The sequence below is a fragment of the Pyrgilauda ruficollis genome, unplaced genomic scaffold (genome assembly GCF_017590135.1).
Source record: "Pyrgilauda ruficollis isolate IOZ18807 unplaced genomic scaffold, ASM1759013v1 scaffold24, whole genome shotgun sequence".
Lineage (NCBI taxonomy): Eukaryota > Metazoa > Chordata > Aves > Passeriformes > Passeridae > Pyrgilauda > Pyrgilauda ruficollis.
The window spans coordinates 8,190,545-8,212,500 of record NW_024523648.1 but is presented as its reverse complement, the minus strand read 5'-3'; the positions used below and the strand labels follow the sequence as shown (position 1 = coordinate 8,212,500).

The 21,956-nt window shown below is 35.7% G+C and overlaps 1 protein-coding gene across 1 annotated transcript in view; it reads right to left on the bottom strand.

Annotated features, from left to right (window-relative positions):
• PCMT1 (protein-L-isoaspartate (D-aspartate) O-methyltransferase) overlaps positions 1-21,956 on the bottom strand; it is a 34,917-nt gene that overhangs the window by 9,221 nt on the left and 3,740 nt on the right. The window contains exons 2-6 of the mRNA XM_041469803.1: positions 13,474-13,505; positions 11,616-11,720; positions 8,198-8,318; positions 3,243-3,328; positions 1,441-1,657 (exon numbers count right to left, since the gene is read on the bottom strand). Of these exons, the coding sequence (XP_041325737.1) occupies positions 1,478-1,657; positions 3,243-3,328; positions 8,198-8,318; positions 11,616-11,720; positions 13,474-13,505 (524 nt within the window). The 3' untranslated portion in view covers positions 1,441-1,477. The remainder of the gene's footprint in view (positions 1-1,440; positions 1,658-3,242; positions 3,329-8,197; positions 8,319-11,615; positions 11,721-13,473; positions 13,506-21,956) is intronic.

The following is a 21,956-nucleotide window of genomic DNA, read 5'->3' as shown; positions in this document are numbered from 1 at the left end:
ACTGCTATCCTTTTTTTGGGATACCAAAAAAAATCCCAATTGCTACTATAATCAGATCAGGTGGAAATAGAAAAAAATCTATGAAAACTCTCTGAGAGAAGGAAGGTTTAAGAAGACGACTACTCTTTTTTAGAGCAAGCGAAGCATGGATTCCAAACTTAAATAAAACATTTGCCAGAGGAGGAAACCGACCACAAAGGAAAGCTTCCAAAGCCTCACAAGAGGCAGGAAACTCCTGAGTACCACAGTGAGGGAATACTGGCAGTATTCGAGGCCAAAGCATTAATTTACATAACAAATACAGAACATTTGAATAACAAGCACGCTTCACAAGCTGTGAACTAAGCAGTACCTCACTGAAGTTGTTTTAAGAGTAATTTGTACGTGGTGGCTATACAGTAATCCAAGAAACACTGAAATGAGGTTTCACTAAGCAACAGTATGCAAACTGCTTTATTTTGTACTTTTTATGAATATTTTGATAGGTTAGACTGAATATTCATGTATTCAAATCACAAGCTATACTCCAAAATATCAAGGGGAAAAAAGCAAAAAATCTAAATTTAGGTTATAAAGCTCAAGAGTTGTTTTCAGAGCTCAATGCACATCTCTGCACTTCACTAATGCCAATAATACATTCACAAGCACTTTCTGCCAGGAAGCAAAACAGCACTGCTGCTCTGTTCATTCACATACTAATGCCTAGCATGGCTTAAGCTGACAGCTGCATTGAGTCTATTTATTTATTCATTTATTACTGGCTTTTCAATTCAGCAAACTGGAAGGTTTCCTACTTCTAGAAAGGCCTTTAGAGTTTGCTGTATTGGCAAACACAAATACTGCCCCATCAGAGACAGATGACAGACTTCTAATAACATGTCTGGGAAAATTTTCTAAACACTACTCAACTACATTTATACTTGAGGGAAGAAGGAATTATCTTTTCTACTTTTTGCAACTCGGAAGCTAAAGGAAAAGCTTGCAAGATCATCTACATTTTCCAAAAAGGATTTTGCAAAGATTTTTCTTCATTTGTAGTGTTTCAGAAAAATAAAAAATGAACACCCAATTACCACTAACTTAAAGGACAAAACAGTATTTATTAAGTAAAATTTTACACTTCACCCTAATTATTGGGCAAAATAGTTATAAAAAATTCATTAAAAGTGAAGTTTAACCTTAGAAAATACTGTGTTTAAAACAACAAATAAGAATCTTCAAAACACCAAAGACTAAAGAAAACATGTCCAAAAAAGACAAAGTGCAACCCATGCAATATTTTTCTTCTGCTTTTAATTTAACTCAAACTTAGCATAACCTCCTTTGGGTGATGTAGTAATGCAGACTGAGTCACTTTTCATGGTATGGAGGAGCAGAAAGCAATGACAGCAGCAAAGGCAGGCCTTGCAGTCTATCTGCTTAAAATTCACACCCTTTCACCTTGCATGTGTGTGGAAGAAGTAAGTGGAACAGAAAATCACTTCCACCTGGACCACTGCTTCTCTTTATCTGTTAAAGGCACATATATCACTCCCATCAGAGGCTTCATTTTGACACTGCCATCTTCTAGTTTGTCATACTGTTCGAGCATCTGGTTTCCCCCAGCAGGGCCAACTGGTAATATCAATCTTCCGCCAGGTTTTAACTGGTCTATAAGCTAGAACACAACACAGAAATTAGAATGTAACCAGCCACTTCAGAGAAGCTGGATCCAAAGTTTGTTACAGTAGATTAATAGCTTTGCCATTATGTATTTATCTACTTTTAAGCAGTAGATAACTACTTCCATTAGGAAAAATAAAAAGTGCACTGAAAATGAGAGTATCACAGCAACATGGTACAACAACTGGTATTACAGTAAAATAATTTAATTAACTGGGTAGGTTGCAGTTTTATTTTCTATATATGTGGGGGAAACATGTAAATCACAAATTATTTTTACAACAGATTCAATCTTTTGAAATTGTTTAACTGTTCAATAGTTATTGTGCATCAGTACAGGCCCATTGTCAAAAATTCTGGGGATAACTGATCTCCCCTTAAGCCCTCAGAATAAGATTTGAGATTGGTGACTTTTCATTATTTCTCTTCCTGGAAAAATTTTGTCTACAACACACTCACTATCCAACAGCTCCTCTTTCATTCTGTGAATTGAACAGCCTTTTGTGAAACTAGTCTAAAATATATGAATACGACTAAGATAAGTGACACATAAACATAGTATGTGAGAAAAGCTTGCACTTTTTTTCTATAGTTAAAGGAGGCTAATCACAATAGTCTCAAGGAAAATTTCATACTTCCCAGACGTCATGAAAAAAACCACTTAATCCCCATTGCTAACAAAAGTTATAATTAAGAACTGTTTCATTTACAAATAAGCTTTCAACTACTTTTTTAATTGTCATCTGTCAACATTTTGCTGGGAACATCCTCCCGCACATCCCCACCAAAAAAAACCAAAAACAACAAAAAACCTCAAACAACAAAACTCAAACAAATAAATTCCCCTCAAAAAAACAAACTAAAAATATAACCTACTTTAAAAACATGAAGTAAAAAAAAAACCCCACCACCACTGGTCATAGATTGGACATTTCCAAACAATCTCTAGCACATCAAAGCCCAGTCTTTCACTATCCCTCACTAAGATTTAAAAACCTTAACTGGCATCTAGCATATAGAAATCATGCTATGTATTACCATGTGCCTGATGAAAGGAAGAGAAAAAAAAAACTTATCTGTAAAAATGGACTATATATGTATGCACACTCTAAAGCTCCTAGTTACTCTTCAGCTTCTCTAGTGAGAACTGCCCTGTATCCGTTCTGAAACCTACGAACAAATGGCACTGTTTGTACTTCCAGTTGAGCATTTTATTTTCAACAGACTCAGTGCTTTGGAACTTGGGAAACACACCTAAATTTTGTAACTCATTGTTTGATAAAATTGAATTATCTTATTACATAAAATGCTCCAGTTCATTGTTGTAATAGAGGGTTGCACACATGTCATTTTAAAATATGTTTATTTAGAGCAGAGTTATTAGAACATACAGCTTTATCGAACCAACAGGAAGCCCAATTGTAACAGAGACAAAAACCCCACACCATACAGTAATACCACACTGCCCACTGATACTCCCAGCAGTGCAAGCTACCAAGTATTTTACATAGAGATGTATGCAAAGCATTCTCTACAGCTAAGATATTACAGAAACACACACACAGAACATAAAGGCTTACTGCTTGGGGCACAACTGGGGCTGCAGCTCCAACATGAATTGCATCATAGGGAGCTTCTTCTGCATATCCCATTCGTCCATCTCCCACTGCAAGAAAACACTATTTTTTAAAACATTTTCAAAAGGACTGAGAAAACAGCTGGTTTCCCATATCTACATATAAAAAATGAACACATTTGTAAAATAAATGCAACAAAACACCCTTATATGTGCATACACATGCTTATAAAACATACTAAATAATATTGAAGCAACTGAAATTAGAAAGCATGGATTTATAATGAAAGTTCTTGGAAACACATGGTCCACCTAGAAAAGAGACTAAAGTATTTATGTTCCCTACCAATTCCAGTGCAGGTGAGTTTCCCCCCTCATTTACCCTCTTAGAACATACACTTTGCTTTGTCTTGTCTTCCTGCACACCATTCCTAAATAAAATGCAAATCATAAGTCCAAAGCATTAAATGTCAGAAGCACATATCAGAAGACTCCAAAGGTGAGGAAAACACAAAGGAAGTGTTCTCATGGACTATATGCCTACAACCGCACTACCAGTTGGAACAAAAGCCCACACCTATATGCATACATTAATGCAGTACTGCAGTAACCTCTGCACACCCCACGTTCCAGCAGATGGGCCTCACTATTCTCCCTGCAGACAATCACTGCTAACACAGAGAGCCAGGTCAGATTCATGGCTAAAGCTCCAGGTGGTTGCTTGGAAGATGCTAGGAGCAATTAAGGTTACCAGTGCTGCTTGAGCTTTGGTGGAGAACCCATGGAGAAGCACTCTATCACAAATGTCTCATACAATCCCAGTTATACAGAAGGAAAGAGTAACAGTTTGGTGTTTTTAAGCCAATGAAATGTGACAAACTAAACTGGACCTTGAGTTAAGTTTTGAAAGAAGACTATATGAATATGGCATCCACAGTATTTACAGGAAAGCAACAGGAAATCAGAGCAAGTTAGGCAGGCTCTCTCTGGAGTTATTTAGAACAAATGTAAAAAATGAGGCTGAAGCATCCATAAATTCATACTCTGTGATTACAGAAGTTCCAATAATCAGTCAAGAAGAAAAAACATAGAGGTTGGTGCTCTGATCAGCACAAGTAATTTGGGGCTTCCCATCTTTAGGCTGAGCTTAGACTTCTGTGCAAACACCAGTATCACAGGTTAATTAAAACTGAAAGTCAAAGGAAGTGCTACACCCTAGTCAGAGGCTGAAAATCTGTTAACTTTTTGCATTCCAAAAACTCACATGGCAGGAAAAAAACATGGTCATCACAGCAGGTTTCACTTTGACCTCCATGATAAGGAAGGCCATCTGAACAGTAAGAGCACCCTTTGGTATCCAAGACAGTACAGGAAGACCTGGACAGCTCTTCAAAACAATTAAAACTGAAGTCTTCATCATCTTTCTTATGAGGTCCTGAAAGATGACCCTGGCTAGGACCTTCTGCATCCACACTCTTTAAGAGAGCACATTTCCTCAGAATCTGAGAAGCCTCTTAGAGGTCAGTGACATATAACAAATACTGGTTAAATACAATCATAAACAATGACATAAATACAATGAATTCTGACCAGCACAAGCTCCAACCAAGGGCCACAAGCAAAAGCTGCCAAGCAAGAAGTACCAGTGCTTCAGGAGATCTCATCCCTATTGATCAGCATTTCCACTAAGTCAGATGGCAACAGAGATCACCAGTAATGAAAGCTCCAGTATTTCCAGGGTGTAATCCCTCTGACTGCCAAAGTGGGTCCTACTGGAACAAACACCTCTATGCAGCCAAGCATATAATTTTTACTTACATCTTAACAGCACTGTAAAACTCTTCTAAAGAAGAAGAAGCAGCAATGATGTGTTACTAAATCAAGCTGCTGTTCCATCAGAGATGGCAACGGAGAAAGGCTTCTTTAGCTTATTCATACAGATACTGCTAAAAATTATGTTAGTAACACAACAGAGGCAGAGTCTCATCCCCCAGGGTGCACAGCAGGCATTAGAAGCAGCGGTCTCCAGTATTGCTGGCAAAAGAAGTGATTGCCAAGAGGAAGAAGCAGCTGTGAAAGAAATTGCTGTCACTTCTGAAGAAGAAAAAATGTATTCTGAGACATAAATGTCCCCAGTGCACTCTCCAGAGAAGTTGGAATGTGACTTCTGCACATCTTACCACTTCACTGACAGCAGTAAAACAGATCCAAAAACAACTAATCCCTTGGTTCCCGGAATCAATAGCTAACATCTTCAAAAACAGCACACACCCAAAGGGGTAAAAAAAAAAATCATGCTCCTTCATATGCATCACGCACAGCATGGTTCTTCCCTTCTAAAATCCACAAAATTTCTTATAGAAGAAATATATCCACCCACAATGGCAACACAGTTTTAGATACCCAGAACATTTAAAAAATAACTATTTTTATTAAGTTGGCATTCATATATTCAATGTCATTCAAATTATTATATTATTCAATGTCCAAGGGGAAAGCGCAGCCCAAATTTTCAGCCTGTGTTTACATCCTGAATGTCCCCTATCCTACTCACATCTCCAGTTACATGCAGCCTGTTAGTAAAGTAATTGTGGTGGAGGGTGGTAGGTGGTGATGAGGAAAAATGTCAGGACATTTTGATATAAAGGGTTCTGCAGCTTGATTATAAATCTAGACCTGATTTGCTGATCACAGTATCCAAGCCTTCTATGCAGACCTGTTTCACACAGAGCTGTAGCATGAGCACAGAAACAGAATAAAATTACTTCCCTCAGTCATTTAGAATCCCTCATCCCCGCTGGCTATGGCTGCATCAGCAAATAGTGCAGTACAATAGAGGCAGATCTGTACAGCAAAAGTTTTTTCTGAGAACCTGGCATCCATGCAACATATGCATTTCAGGATAATCACTGCAGCCTAGATCTAAGTCTTATTGTCTTAATATGCACATATCAAACATATTTGGCTGCTTCTTGGAAAATAATCTTGTCTAGTTTCATCCAAAAGGAATCAAATTTTGTGCTTTCCAGGAGTACTCTCATGTGAGCCAAAGAGTGGTAAGCAGAAGCACTTGAGAGATTCACCTCAAAGGCTTCCTCCTGATATTAAGAGGAAACAAAATAAAAATCAAGTTATTAAAAAAAAAAGCCAAAAGACCTGCAAATTAACAAAAAGACATGTTAATCCAAGTATACCTATTCCAAATTTCTCAGTGCAGTTCTACTGAGACACCCCAAAATAATTTTGGTGTTCCTGAAATGCAGTTATGGTATATGTGAGATATGACAAAGCAGAGTACAATGTCTGAAGCACACTGTGGAAAGCCAGCAACGGACACACCAGGTCTTATTTCATACAGTTCCCATCGTCAATCAACTGTTTTTCGTAACTTTTTTGTTTGTGTGTTTGGGATGGGGGGTTTTGGGTAGGGTTTTCTGTTGCTGTGTTTTTGTTTTAAATTAACAGCTGTCTGGATTCTTGCTCCACATCAAAGAGCTCCCAGGAATCCAACACAGTTGAAACATTGTTCTCAGCCTAATTCACAGAAGTATTACTTGCCCATCTGTACTTTTTAAAAATGTACCTCACAACAAAACTATCCAGAAGTCTCTTAGTCACCCTGCTACATAGTCAAAAATAATACAATGATGCTTACTTAGAATTCCAGACTTGCAAGACCTCCAGAGTTTGTTTGAAGAACAACCAGAAGCATAAGTCAAAATTGCTTTTGTACAATACCAGTGGAAATTATTCCCTCATTCCCCCTCTACAGCCCTAGCAGTCTAACTTCTTTTCCAAAAAGTTCTGAGACATATGTGTTCTCAGTGAGATACATTGCATTTTATACATGTGTACGTGTTGATAAACTAATTTAAAAAACATTTAGAAAAGTCCCTCATTTACAAGAAAAGACCAAGAATCAAAATGGTAGTTAAGCTAAGAGCCAAACATCACATAATAATAATTTCTCCAAGTGTTCTTGTAAGAAGCCTCAAAAAACATCCAGCCCTTCAACCTCTTTTTTTAACTTAGTGAATAGAATGACACTTATGCCTTGCCAGCCTTGCATATACTAAGAAAAACAAACAACAACCAAACAAAAAATCCCAAACAAACAACGGGGGAAAAAAAAAAAACAACAAACCCTAATCTTTTTTTTTTTTTTAAGTAAAAAACCTCATTATTTAAAATAATTCACTGTCCTGCTATCATTTGGGCATTATTTTGCCTTGCCAGACTTGCATATTCTAAGAAAAAACAAACAACAACCAAACAAAAAATCCCAAACAAACAACGGGGGAAAAAAAAACCAAAAAAAATCCCTAATTTTTTTTTCTTTAAGTAAAAAAAAAACATTATTTAAAATAATTCACTGTCCTGCTATCATTTGGGCATTATTTCCTCTCAGTTACTCTAACTGAATTAATGTACTTTGGTGTCAAGCACTTCCCTAACTACTGTCAATTTTAAAAACAAGTGAAATAAACATCTCTGGTGCATACTGCCAATCTAGTACTTTTTCCACTTGAATCTTCACATGCAGCTTTCTCAACCACCCTATCAGAAGTGTGAAGGCTTTGTTATAACACTCAAATTCAGATGACAGGGTATTTATTCAAGAACAGTTGTGAATTCAACCCCAATTTTAAATAGCAAACATAACATGACAGACTTTCAGCATGTATTTTCACCAAAAAAAACACTCCCCTATTAAGTTTTTCTAGTAGAATGATTACATAGTCTTTGAGATCACCAGAAGTCATAGTCTGAAAACTGGGGGAAGATACTGATTTTCAAAGGCCTAAAGACAATTTAAATTTTAAAGTTTTCATTTGGCTTCTCTTTCTTGGGTTCGGCTTATTAAATTCAAACTTTTAATAACATCCAATTCAGTCATTTTCAACCAGCTGCTAGAAAGAATATCAGTTTAATTAGTAAGTATATCAGTCTGATGCTCACCAATCAGTTTCACTCTTCCTGAAGACAGCAATGTGGGATCGTCTTTTTTGACATTATTTATTGAGTCATCTACTAGTTCTTTGATATGATCAATTCCTACAACTTGTCCTTTGGGACCAACCTGGAATAAAAATATACAGTTGAACAATTTCTGCTAGCTTTATTTACAGAATGAGTACTTATACTTCCTGACCTCATTTCTCTAAAATAAAAACAAAAACAGGAAAGTGGAAGTATATTTTCCCAATGTTATTAAAACTACTGTTAGAAATGACAAATTCTGAATCCTAGAAGCACCTGATAATTAAAGTGTGTCTGCACAGTTTTATAAATACTTGTTACAGAGATGTTCTTGAGATGTGATTCAGTTATGTTATATTGTTAGTGGAGATTTCTTCTTGGAATTTTTAGAAGTTAAATTTGATCATGATTGTTTTCATTATCTGCAATAAAAAGTAACAACATCAAAGACAAAGACTAGAACTGATCTCTTTTCACACTGAATAAAACTTATTAAGGATTAGGGTTTTTCTAGAGAAGACCTTACTTCAAGAATTAAATAATGATTTTTATACAAAATTGTCCTAAGAGTCCTATTCTTCCAGAAGCAAATGCTGCAATTACCAGTCACGGACAAATTACCTTCCACTCACCCTTGCATTCATGAATCTGCTTTCAGATTTACAGCTCTGCTCCACAGGAAGAGTGGAACTTAACTCAAAAAAGGTCACAAAATTTCTGTATTCTGAGAGGAAAAAAAGATCTAACAAAAATTTCTCCATTACAGGAATTTCTTCCAGAATTTTGTCTTTAGTCCAGAAAAAAAATTCAAAACCAATCCAAATCTTTAAAAATCTGACCACTTTTAACAGGATCCAGCTCAAAGACCACAATAGCAGAGTACGTCCTAGCAAAGCCCATGTTGCCTAACAACTGTCTTTGGACACATCTAAACGCATTGTTTATGTTTCTGTATCTTACATTTTAATATTGTTACGACATGAAAAATTAGTAACTGGGGTTACTGGTTATCCTGGGGAATTTTTTTTTGTTTTATTATGAACAAGTCCTATGTTAAAAACATTTAAAAAGCAGTGTTAGCTTTTCTTGTTTGAGGGGAAGACCACCACCCCAGCCTTTGAAACAGAGCAAGACACAGAGCAAGTTTTCACTATGACAGCCATGGGTTGCTGTTTCGAGGAATGCCTGGCAGCCAAATTTACCATAAGCTGGCAAAAGATCCAGTATATTCCAAACAGTAACATCAGTAAAACGAAAATTTAGCAAAATGGTCAGAGCATGAAATAGCCTGAAAGTAAGAGAACCTCCTGCTGCATGTGACAGCCCATTATGCTATTTCTGAGTCCTCATCAGTTGTCTTTATTACGCTGGAACTGTGAAGCACATGCAACTGAGACAACACAAAAAGGCACAATTTTTTGATCTCTATGTTAGGAATAAAAATATACCCAACTTTTTTCATAAATCCAGTACTGACAGGATGAAAACTGTAATTAATTTAATTTGCCAGCAACCTTCAAAAGTAAATAAACTTATCTACATAGCTTGCAAAATTATCCCAGAACTTTAACATGAAAATCTAAACAACAATCTTCAAGAAACTTTACTAGTCTAAGTAAACATAAAGCTTTCCCAGAGGTACCACAAATGACATTATCATCATAAGAGTACAGCTGTCATCTATGAGCACTGAGGCGCTTGTGCCACAAATGTGAGCTACTAATTCTAGATCTCAATTAGACTGAGAAGCAACATTAGCATAGTCACAAAAAGCACATCTAAAACTGAATTTTTATGGCAAAACACTCTACCATTGATTCCTATAATATACTTTGTCCTGGGGTGATTTTATGATGCTTGCATCCCCAGTCGTCGGTAACTTCTTTCAAGTTTTTGTTACTGTTAGCAGTGCTACCAAGCAGAATGAAAGCATGTACTCAATTTTTCATGACACATGTCTGTAAGCCATTCCAATGCAAACAATAAAGGAGGATTCATAAGAGGCACATGACATTCATATGGCAAAAATAAGAGAGAGGGATTAACTTCAGGAAATTTGGGAAGAGATTTCCTTTTTGGGCTGATTCTGACTTCTCCACAGCTTGTTTTAGTAGAAAAAAGTGCAAAACTACAATTTAGCAAATCCTATGGAAAATGGCTATTCCTTTATGCATTCATAACTGCAGTGAGAAATATATATAGCCTGGACAAAAGTTTTAATGCTTGTAGGATTGGCATTCTTATGCTAGCATTTGATTACTGACTTCAAGACCAAAAATAACAGGCAGCCAGTTGAATCAAGTGCCATCTAAGTCTTTTTCTAAACTGCAGTTTGGTTAACTTATTTCAACTACTTTTTTTTTTCCCAGATTTTGCAGCTAACACTTAGAAACCTAAATACTTTTGCAAGTGCATTGCCCAGTCCTAAACACTCTCAGCTAACTCTTAACACTGGGAAACAGAAGTGATTGCAGAGTCAGACTGGTGCTTGAAAACAGAAAACTAAGTAGCAAAGAAACCTAAATGAGAAATTATCATATGTATCAATACATCTCAAATCAACTTGGCAGAAAGACAAAACAAAAAATCTAGTTGGCAATTTAATGAAAGTCTCTACTAATCATAAAGCAATTATAAAGCCCTGGAACAGAGAAAGAAAATTATTCCTCTTCATTAATCAGTCTAAGAATACAAGAGCTACAGCCACTAAAACCCATATTTTTTTATCTTTTTTATTTTTTCATCTTTTTTTTCCCAACGTAAGGTAGGGAAGAACACAGAAAATTCCTTAGATACAGGCTGAATAACACAACTGAGATTAAGTTACTTGGCAAAGACGTAAAATTCAAATTAATATCTAACATAAAAAAGGTTAAATAGACACTTATAGTAATGCTTGTGCAATATAACAAGAAAGCAATTAAATTCAAAGACAATTTATTATATACACAAGATATTTTCCTGTAGAAATAAGACTCTTTTATGCCTCACTAAGCTCTCATTGTAACAGGATTGCATGTCAATTTATCACAATGAGAACATTCACAGCCATACAAGATAACAAAATTTGAAGTGTTCAAGACAAACGTCTTCCTTCAAGATATACAGCAACAACTAAAATTCAATCATTAGAAAATCTCCAAAACAATTCAAAAACCCTAAACTTCCTCACTAGGGGGTTTCTTTCACCATTACACAATTTATTGGTCTATTTAACTTGAACATCTACTATAAGCTACCATAAGAAATAGGAACAATCACACCCAGGAGAGTAAATTATTTTCTGTGTAATATACTTCAGTCACCTATGAAGGATGCTTTTTTTTGCCCTGTAATTCAGAGTTATACTCGAGTCCAAGCAGTTTTGATGATCAAGTGATTAAACCAAACAACTCACCATTCGTGAAAAGCATGCTGTAAGAATTCCACTTCCAGATCCTACATCAAGTGCTTTGGCTCCTTCATGTAGCTGATCAGATAGAAGTTCAAGTGCATACGCATGCTAAGAGAACACAGAGAGAGAAAATTTCAAATTATTTTAAGTGTCTGTTTTACTCAATATTTGTTAATTTCTTCAGAGATTTTGGGAAATGCCCTGAGCATTTCTGTAAGAAATTTCAGAATCATTTCTATTGCAAAAATGGAGGGAAGGGGACGCGGGGGGCAGGTTAACTGCATTACATAATAATTGTTATTTCATTGGTTTCAACAAATTTCATTAATGTATTTTTTTATTAATATTCATATACAAAGACTCATCTTCTAGCACAGACTCTATTTATATATTAAGAAAAACACTATAAATCAGTTTATTTCTCCTCAGGTCTGGTGACTCTTAATATTCTAGCAGTAGATAGCCAATAAAGAATTTAGTTTATCATTATGCTATATGCATTGGAATATTCTGGTACAAAAGCTAACTAGGAAGAAGGCAGCTCTAGAGCATCAAGGAAAACGGCTATTAAAACACCTCCTGTATTACCTGCACACTTGCTGAATCAAAGAATAGCAAAAAGATGTATTCTCTTATAAAGGCAGATAGCCAGGCTCACTGATGAAATGCAGTAGTCTATAGACACCATTGATAACTTTTGCTTTGCTATGTGGTGGACCAGTACACAAACTAAGTGTAGTCTGCACACTAAAAAACCAATTTGTTCTTTCATGTTTCAGAGATAGCCATTACCACACTCTTACAGCTTAATCCATCCCACCCAGAAAATATAAATAATTAGAATATTCTCTGTTAGAACATTCTTTGTTAATATTTGCTTAGAGGATATATTACCTTTTTGCTCTAACACTTCATATACTGCTAGTGCTAAGCATTGGAAAAATAATGACTTAAGGGACTTAAAATTTTGAAGCATAATTAATCCTTATTTTTCCCCTTAGAAACAGTACATTTTTTCAGTCTTTTCTTGAATAATATTGTTAACATCTCTATACAAAATTCCTGATTTTTTATATTGATAACTAGGTAAATTCTAAGCCAACTACACAGTTTTTAATCAAGAGAAGCAGACTTTTACTATGTTTTGACACCTTCCAAATGTTGCAAAGACAAAATACTTGCTTCTATTCACCTTTTATCTCAAATAAAGAAACATAGAAAAATTATATCTGGGTTAGATGTATGCACTGAAATCCCAAGTGGAACACTCACCCTGGTCTCAAACCACTTGGCAAAAAAACTTGCAACTCAGTACAATGTATCTTTTTTCCTGTCCAAGGACTTAAAGGCATTACCATAATACTGTACTATAGGAGTCACTGTCATTCACTCCTGAATTCTTATGATTTTATATATTACAAAGTAATTTACAATGGAAAGATCTCTGGAAATCTTCTGGTTCAGTCCTATTTCAATACTGGGCATTTTAAATTAGGCTGCTTAGAACCCTGTTCAGTCAGCTTCTTTGTATATCAAAGAACAGAATTTCCACAAGCTGCAAAGCCTGTTTCAGTGCTTACCCCACCCTCATATTTTTTTAACTCTAGAAACTGATCAGAATTCCTTATGTTACAATTTTTTGCCCACTACTCTTCATCCTATTACTGTACATCTGCAAGAAAAATCTTGATCAATCTTTTCTACTTCCTCACAGTAAGCAGTTCACAAAAGTGTCCCTGTAATCAACTGCTCATTTACTAGGGTAATTTATTAGGTAAATATTTAGTAAGTAAGTATTTTATTTCAAAAGCACCTGGATATTTATAAAATCCCTATACTAATCACCTAGTTTAAAGCTTACCATGTGTGGAGCACTGATTGTTGCTTGGAAACCTGTAAAACAAGAGAATGGAAGATGTTCATTGTTGTTCAGACAGCAACCTTACAATCTTTATTACCTTGACTGTAAATTGCAACACCTTCACTGTCACCCTCATCCAGGGTACAACATTCATACCCCAGCAGTTACACAGGTACTCTACATCAGATGTGAGTTATGGTACCTCAGCTGAAAGCTATGCTGTGTCCACTCTGGACAGGAAAAAAAAAAAAGGGTTTTATCCTTGATCTCAGTTGCAATCTCCATTTTGTCACCATACATTTAAAGAATATCACAAACTGAGCAAGTAGGCTTAATTCAGAAGAGCAGTGTCTCCCAAAATAATGCAATTCCTTTTTAGTCATCTCCTGTGTTTTAGTCATCAGAACCTGAATTTGTTAGTTTGAGTTTCATGTAGTAGAGACCACAGAATATCTGGAGAGCACTCTCATGTGTTTGCAAAAGAAAAAATAAAACAAATAAGAATGGGAGGCACACTCACCTATATTTGTTTTTAGAATATCTGGAGAGCAACCTCATGTGTTTTGCAAACGAAAAAAGAAAACAAATAAGAATGGGAGGCACACTCACCTATATTTAATGAATAACAGAAAACTTTGGAAAACAAATGGAAGAAATTAACTAATTACTTGTATTAAGAGATTATATAAACTACAAATAACTGACATTTCAATGATGGATTGCTTCATTAACTACTTTCTTTAAATAAGGATTTATTTGCAAAATTATACTTTAAAAGGAAAAAAAAAAAACCTGATCATTTAAGTACCATTAATGTCTAACCCAAAACATGAAAATCAGATTATGGAACTTGTGTAAGATTGTCCTGAAGTTGCACCAGTGGGATTTTTTGAAAAAATATGCCCCAAGAATGGGCCAACGTCTGCAGAGACTTTACTGACTGTTTACTGGATGCTCCCAACTACACCTATTAATCATGGGATTTTCCTGTCTTTTTTTCTTATCTACTATCTTCGTCCAGAATTAATTATCCTATACAACATAGACTTGAATTAAGAAAGGAAAATAACTCCTCAGATCATATTCCTTTTTGGTCTGAAGACAAAGTATCACATAGAACTACAAAACAAATATACTATTACTAAGGACAATTTTAAGGAAAACAATTCATTTTTAAAATATATTATTTTTGTAGAAATATTTCTATTATCTGGTAAGTCCCAGAAAAAGCATACACTCCACTCACAGTCCGCACACCTTAGATATATCCTGTTCTTTGACTTCATTTTGAACTGAATACTACAGCAGTTCTAGTTAGAGGAAATTCATTTCAATCTAAGGTTTTAAATCTGAGCCAGCAGGCAGTTGCAGCAGTTCATAAGTTTACTTACTGAGCAAAATTGTACCCAAAAGAAAACAAACAAATCAATCCATTAATACATTGGCACTAACAACAGAGGATAGTGAGGAAAAAAAAGTTTTCCCTGACTACTAGAAATTAGTTGGATCAGTTGTATAGCAGTTCTGTGAACAAATCATAGAAACAAAAAAACCCAAACTTTTAGAGTCTCATTAAGAATCACTAAGAAGTTAGTATTTCCAAATGAAATATACTTTAAAAAAGGAAAATAAGCAAGTCTAATTATAATAGAAGTGAGGACATAAAGGCTCTAGGAGGCTGAAGGGATGTCAAAAAGCAATAGCCAAGAAGTACTCACAAAAGGTCTAAAATAGTGATTTATTTATTTACATGCAGAGAGGCGCACATATTCTAGAACTACAGGTAGCCATCTGCTACACAAAAAGAACAAGCTTCCACCTTGGAAGTGCAACTGCAGGGCCCTATGGTAAGGCCAAGAACCTTCTCTAATTTCACAAAAGCTAGCCCCAGTCAAAGTACATACAACTATCAAATAAGATGCTTACACTGACAGGCAAATTACAAAAAAAAAAAAAAAAACCTTGAAAAGAGAAAGTACTAATATTCTACAGATGTTGGGCATTCAGGATGTTCTCATTCAGCAAACAATCTTGAGATTTGCTGACTGTTGTACTGTCTTTAATTATTGTAATCTTTTTCATCAGTAAATAAGAATTGAAGAAAGTTACCCATACTCAGAACGTGTGGGAGAAGCTGAATCTGCTGTCAGACATTTATTTCAATTATTGAATAACGCTCCGTCCTCAAAAAACAACACCCTCTCAGCTACCCCCCCATAGATTAAGTCTGCTTTTCAAATTTGCTTATTACACAATGGAAACAACATCAAATTTTAGGTGGGAATTAAGAAAAACAATCAAGCCCTAAACAGTAAAGTCATAATTGACTTAGTTGACATTTTTATTGTGTTGACAACAATACGATTTTTTTTTCTTAGTCTCACAGCTGAATATAGAGAAACATAGCAACTGTAAGGTACCGAACTCCAAAAAAGTCCTTTATTTCCTGCAACAGTCAGTCCCATGATAACCAGCTGCCAGGATCTTAATTCTGCCTGAAAGATGTCTCTATCAAATTCTCAATTAAGTCCAGAAAACAAGTGTATCCCCTGAAGAAGCCAATAATAGAAGCTTATATTGCAAAGAAAGCATTCTAATTGCATGCCATCTCTACCAAAAAACCAAAACTATAAAAAAATTAGCTATTAATAAAATGGTAACTAAAACAATTTTCTAAATCTTAAAATGAAGCTGTATACTGCAAGAAAACAGTTAAATGCATAGTAGAATATCCTTTCCAATTATAATGTGCACAGAAATCTCTCCTTGAGGAGACTGTTGGGTTTCAAGAATGATAATCAGTTTGTGCATTATCCTTTGCTTGTAAACACTTTAATCAGATATTAAAGTGTTTACAAGCAAAGGATAATACACAAACACACTGACAGCTTGAAATAAAAAGTAAACTCAAATAAAACAGAGTTATATCAGCACAACTTCCAAGCTTCAAAGGGCTGAAGCTGAAAAGTAAGTACTTAATAGAGGAGCACTGCCTGCCAAGTTCAAGAGTTACTCTGTGCAGAGGCTGTGGCAATGACAACTTGACATAATTGGAGCATGTTTTGAAAACTCTCTCTGGTCTGCCTCTTTTCCACAAATAACACCATGAAAACAGGAAAAGAGCTCAGAGCAGACCTTGGATTTGAAGGTGGGAATATACCACTGTTGAATGTAACCTGGGAAACTGGGCAGTTGGCTGTCAGAGAGCAAGGAAAGAAGAGTCTGAAAAGGCACCATGGACTTGCAACAGGTAAACAACCTATCTTTTTATTTTGTCTTTTATTTAGCAACAAATTCATCACTGAAGTTTCAAAGAATTGCCTACCTCACTGATGGTACCCTGACTGTTGACCAAACACATTTCTAACCAAACCATAAAATACTAGCAGTCAACATTTAACCCAACACTGGCTTCCAGATCAGAAAAGAGGATGTGTCACTACCACATGATCCAGCACACAAGCTTACTATACAAACCATAACACCTACTCAAACTCCTCCTGTGACTGACTATGTATTAAAAAAATTGTCTTGCAGATCCCAAAACCATTTACTACTTCAAGAACCACAAGCAGTGCAACTACTTCAGCATCCACATAGTTCAGATTCTTAGACTACTTTCTCCATAACCACTGCAGAATACTTCACTTAGGAAGATGAATTTTCAGTGAAACAGTGATATTTTGAAATCATACAGAGATCTTAAGGCATGATGCAAAGCACATACAGCTTTATGTTACAAAAGATTCATTTATGTAGATGGAAATTACTGATGTGACAAATCACAGAATGGTTTGGGTTAGAAGAATCCTTCAAGGTCAACAGTTCCTTCGTATGTTGGGGGCCCCAGAGCTAGATGCAGCACTCCAGGTCGAGTCTCACCAGTGCAGAGCAGAGGGGTGGAATTGCCTCCCTTGCCCTGCTGGCCATGACACTTTTGATGCAGGACAGCTTGCTCTGCACAAACTTGCAGAGCGTGCACTTGATCCCACTGTCAATGTCAATGACAATGTTAAACAACACCAGTCCAAGTGCCAACCCCTGAGGAACACCACTCATCACGGTCTACACCTGAACATAGAGCTTTTGACCACAACTATTTTGAGTGCTACCACCCAGCCTTATCTATCAAATGGTCCATCCGTCTAATCCGTGTCTCCCGCTTTTAAAGATATGGATACAGTGCAGGACAGTGTCAAATGACAGTCTCCACCTGACCGATAAAAAACAGCTAGCAGCTTTCCAGAGGAGAATGGGCTGGAACAGAACCACAGCCTGATTTGCAAGCAATGTGAAGATTGTTGGTTTTAAGCACCTGATCAACTGACATTTTTAAAGTCAAGGTCTTTTTGTTTGAGCAGAGGAAGAAAAAAGATGGGAAAGAATGTGGTTCAGTTAATAGAATTTTATTTATTAATGAGCATAGGAAGATTTCACTGTGAAGTATGAACACAAAGAAAGCACTTAGAACAAGAAGTGATGCATCAGCACCCTAAAATCCAGTAACAGACACTGACCCAAACCATACAAAGCTCTTTGTGCTAAATAAATTGAAAGTAGGTGTTTGTAAACAAGTGTTTCTTATACGGCTCATACATGCACATTTCTTGTGCTTTGCTGATAATTTAAGAGCTATCTGCCTCAAACATTCAGCTGTCCATCTATTTTTATTGTGATTTGGATTCACAATATCCAAACATTACCCAAACAGGAGGTTGCATACAACTCACTGGAAGGAATCACTTGAGAGTCTATTGTTCAAAGACATGACAGAAAGACTGCGGAAAGCACAAGTCCATCAGAGTTAATCTTACAGCCCAGAAATGAAACACAAATATCAAGTCCCATGAAAATTCCAAAGTGACAGAAATTTTAAAAAAATGGGAGTAATAGTAATAATAAATATTCAATTACCATTTAAATGCTACTCAAAACCTGCAGAGGTAAAACATTGAAATCATAAGCTAGGCTCAACACAATTGAAGTCTCAAGCTTCATTTAAATACAAACTTACCTGTGAACATTTCACTTTTATTTTAAGGTAGTATTCCTTCCCTATTTAATAAAGATGACCTTCAAAAACAACATTTTGGTGTAACAGGTAAGAGTTTTCTATTCATTTTCATGGATCTGAAAGTCTGCAGTTAACTAATTTAGATATTTTAACCACATCTGTATTGCCCACTCCTACCATAGGGCAGTGTTGCAAAGTTGGTATTAACCATTTTCTTCTCTAGGGGAGGAGAAAGGCCTGCTAAACACTGCCTTCTAGCACACAGACTTATAGAGAAGTTCTCTGTAATGTACTCACATTTATCATAATGATTATGTTGATTTCATCTACATCTGTATCAGCAGCTGAATCAAGAAACTTTGAGGAGTACATGAAAGAAAAAAGTAACTTTAGGGTTGGTTTCAGCATGCAAAAACATAGAACCTCATTTTCCAATGAACTTTAACACCTATGTGTGGATGAGGGAGAGTTTAACCTCTGAGCACTCCTCAATCCCTCAAAATTTGAGAAGGCTGAACTTCATTTAACGCATCACATGGGAAGTCAAAACTAAAGAGTTCAATACAAACTGACAACAACCATCAGTAAGAATGAAAATGTGTTGCAAAGGTTAAGATAAAGTTAGCTGGATCAGACAGAAAGACAGGGAACTCTCTTCTCAGTAAGGCTTGAGGCAAAACTACTTACAGCTTTAGTAGATCTGTAAAGAAGGCAGATGGTGCACATCTCACATCTTACTGAGCAGATTCCATGCAACCACTCTGCAGTTTTCAGAAAAGCCAATGCTGTTAAGACCAGCAGCTAGACCACATGAAGAGTTTGTCATTATGAAGGTGGTTTCATTAAGACAGGCACTAGTACCACATGAAAGTTGAGGAAGATCAGAAGATCAGCAAAATATAACTCTGACTCTTGGGACAAAATGACAAAGAAATGTCCTACTAGCAGAAATTAGGAAGAATTTCTGAAGCTGTATTTCAATAGTGCAAGCATTTAAAACTATTTAGTCCTCAAGTCTGCTATTGAAGTATTCCAGTTCTGAAGTCTTAAAATGTAACTCACAAGTCAGCCAGTCCAAGAGAATTCCACAGTTTACTGATCTCAAGCTAAAAGAGTTCACTCAGTTTTTGCCAAATGTTGGTAATTTAAATTAAAAATTAAAACATGAATAAAATTAACCTAATGAAAATTTAATAAAATTATTTACTTACAGTGTTATGCAGCACTAAAGAACATGACTTTGAGGCATTAAGGGATAACATTCGCATAAACACTCACCCAAAAGAACATGAACATTATACATTTTTTTCTGGGCTTTCCAGGAGATCTTAGTGATCTCCTGATACTACATCAGGATGAAAGAAACAGTAGCATCAAAAGAAAAGCTTAGAGCTGTACTGAAGCTAAACCATAGAAGATTCCCTCTTTTTAAATGCCTACATGCAGCAGTAATGACCTGTTTTGGAGACATTTGCAGTATCATTTCCATTTTGCTATGGATTACTAGGCAGCTTCAGATCACCAGGAAAAAAATCATATCATGGCATTATATTCACAAACAAACAAAAATACATCTTTAATCAAGCAAAATAACAAAATATTTTTAATTAAAATTATTTATTAGGAGTTATAAAGATTTGTGATGCAAATAATCAGCAAAAAATGCCCTCTTTTTTTTCTTGAATGATAGAGGACTTGGATTTTGATGCACTGAATTTTGGAAGTTTCTGGGAAAGTATGGGTATGTTTTTAACATTACATTGACACCCTGTCTAACATTGACTGCAAAAAACATGCCAACAACAAAGAACCAGTTAAGAACACAATGTTAATTTACACACCAATAAAACATTATAAATGTTATTAAATTTAGGTTGGGTTTTTTTTCTTTCTGTTATAATTTCCTATTATTTGGGCTATCTAGTTGTCTTGATTTACTTGAAGGCCTGCCTCATAAAAGATCAAGGGTACAGAAATTGCTTCAAAACATTTCATTGATATAGGCAAATCATTACCAAATACTTAAATCCCACTTAAAAAAAAAAAAATTCACAGCAACTCCTTTAGGCGATTATTCAAATTACTCACTAACAAAATTTTTTTTAAATCTCAATGCTCCAAAAAATAGCATCACAGATTTCAAGCCTGCCACCTGAGACATGAACCAAATTTAAGAAATTTTAGATATTCTTAAATTAACTTATCAGTGAACGTGTTAATTTTTAATTGAAAAAAATAGTTCACTTTCTAACCGCTTCACTACCTGGTCATAAGTTACAATGCTTAGTCACTGAAGCCTCAATACATTCATGACAAAGGGTGGTCACTGAATGCACACAACAGGCAGCAAAAGCGCTTGTACAGGGGAATCATTAAACTTGGTCTAATTTTCCATTATTAGTTCCCTTCTTCATGTTCATCAAAGTTACATTACTCTTCCTTAAGCAAAATTAGACAGATGTAGAAGAGATTTGGATAAACCAAGGGAAAAGACATGACAGAGGAAAATAAAACCAATGTTTACTGCTTGCTGAACCTAGCTCAGGCTTACTATATGCAATGCTTTCCCAATCATGGCAGTTCCCAAAGAGATTTTTCCTCAGCAACCAGAAACTTGCACCAAAGGTGCAGATTCATTGCAGATAAGCCTTCATCATGACAAAGCATGCTAAGATGTCATTTTTAATTATTTAACATCTAACTAATTAAAACACTTGGAGAAATACCTTTAGCATATTTAAAAATAGAATTCTCAGACCGTGATAATATTTGAATATATACTGATTTGAAGCATCATTCACACTGAAAAATTAAGACTCTGATCTTATGTGAGGTGCAAAACTATATGGAATCTTGTAAATTAGAGCTGCTAACTTTTGCAACACAAGTTTATTAGGTGAGGAAGGTAAAAGAATGTAGCAAGAAACAAATCCACAGATGGTTAACAACATCTGCCACAGCCAAGTTAACTCACCTTCACTTTCACTAAGAAATGTGGATTCAAGAGCAGGTATATGGGATGAAAACACCACTGACACAACGTGATCAGAGAAATAAGCAAAGCCAGCTTGTCCTAGGGCAGCATGACATTGACTGGAGGGAAAAGGTGCAACAAGGAAACTTAATGAACTTTGATTGCTTGTGAATTGGACAGGGAACCAATTTTTGTGTCCTTCAGGTGGGAAAGAAAAGCTGATTTCTAAGATGTAGGCATGTAAAGTAGCAGGACTTGGCAAAAGCCCAAGTATGAAAGACAAAAGATGAAATGATCTAGTAGTAACCTATCAGCGGATAGCTGAAGATACAGAGAGGGGGAAAAAGTTACAGATTTAGAATTGTAAGACTTTCAACCAAGCAAGACAACAGTAAATAACTCACCCATTTTTTCCTCTTTCCTCAGCAGCTCTATATGAGGTTCATAATTTTTAAAAAAATCTCCTGTCAGGTAATTATTTCTATGTTTAGCATG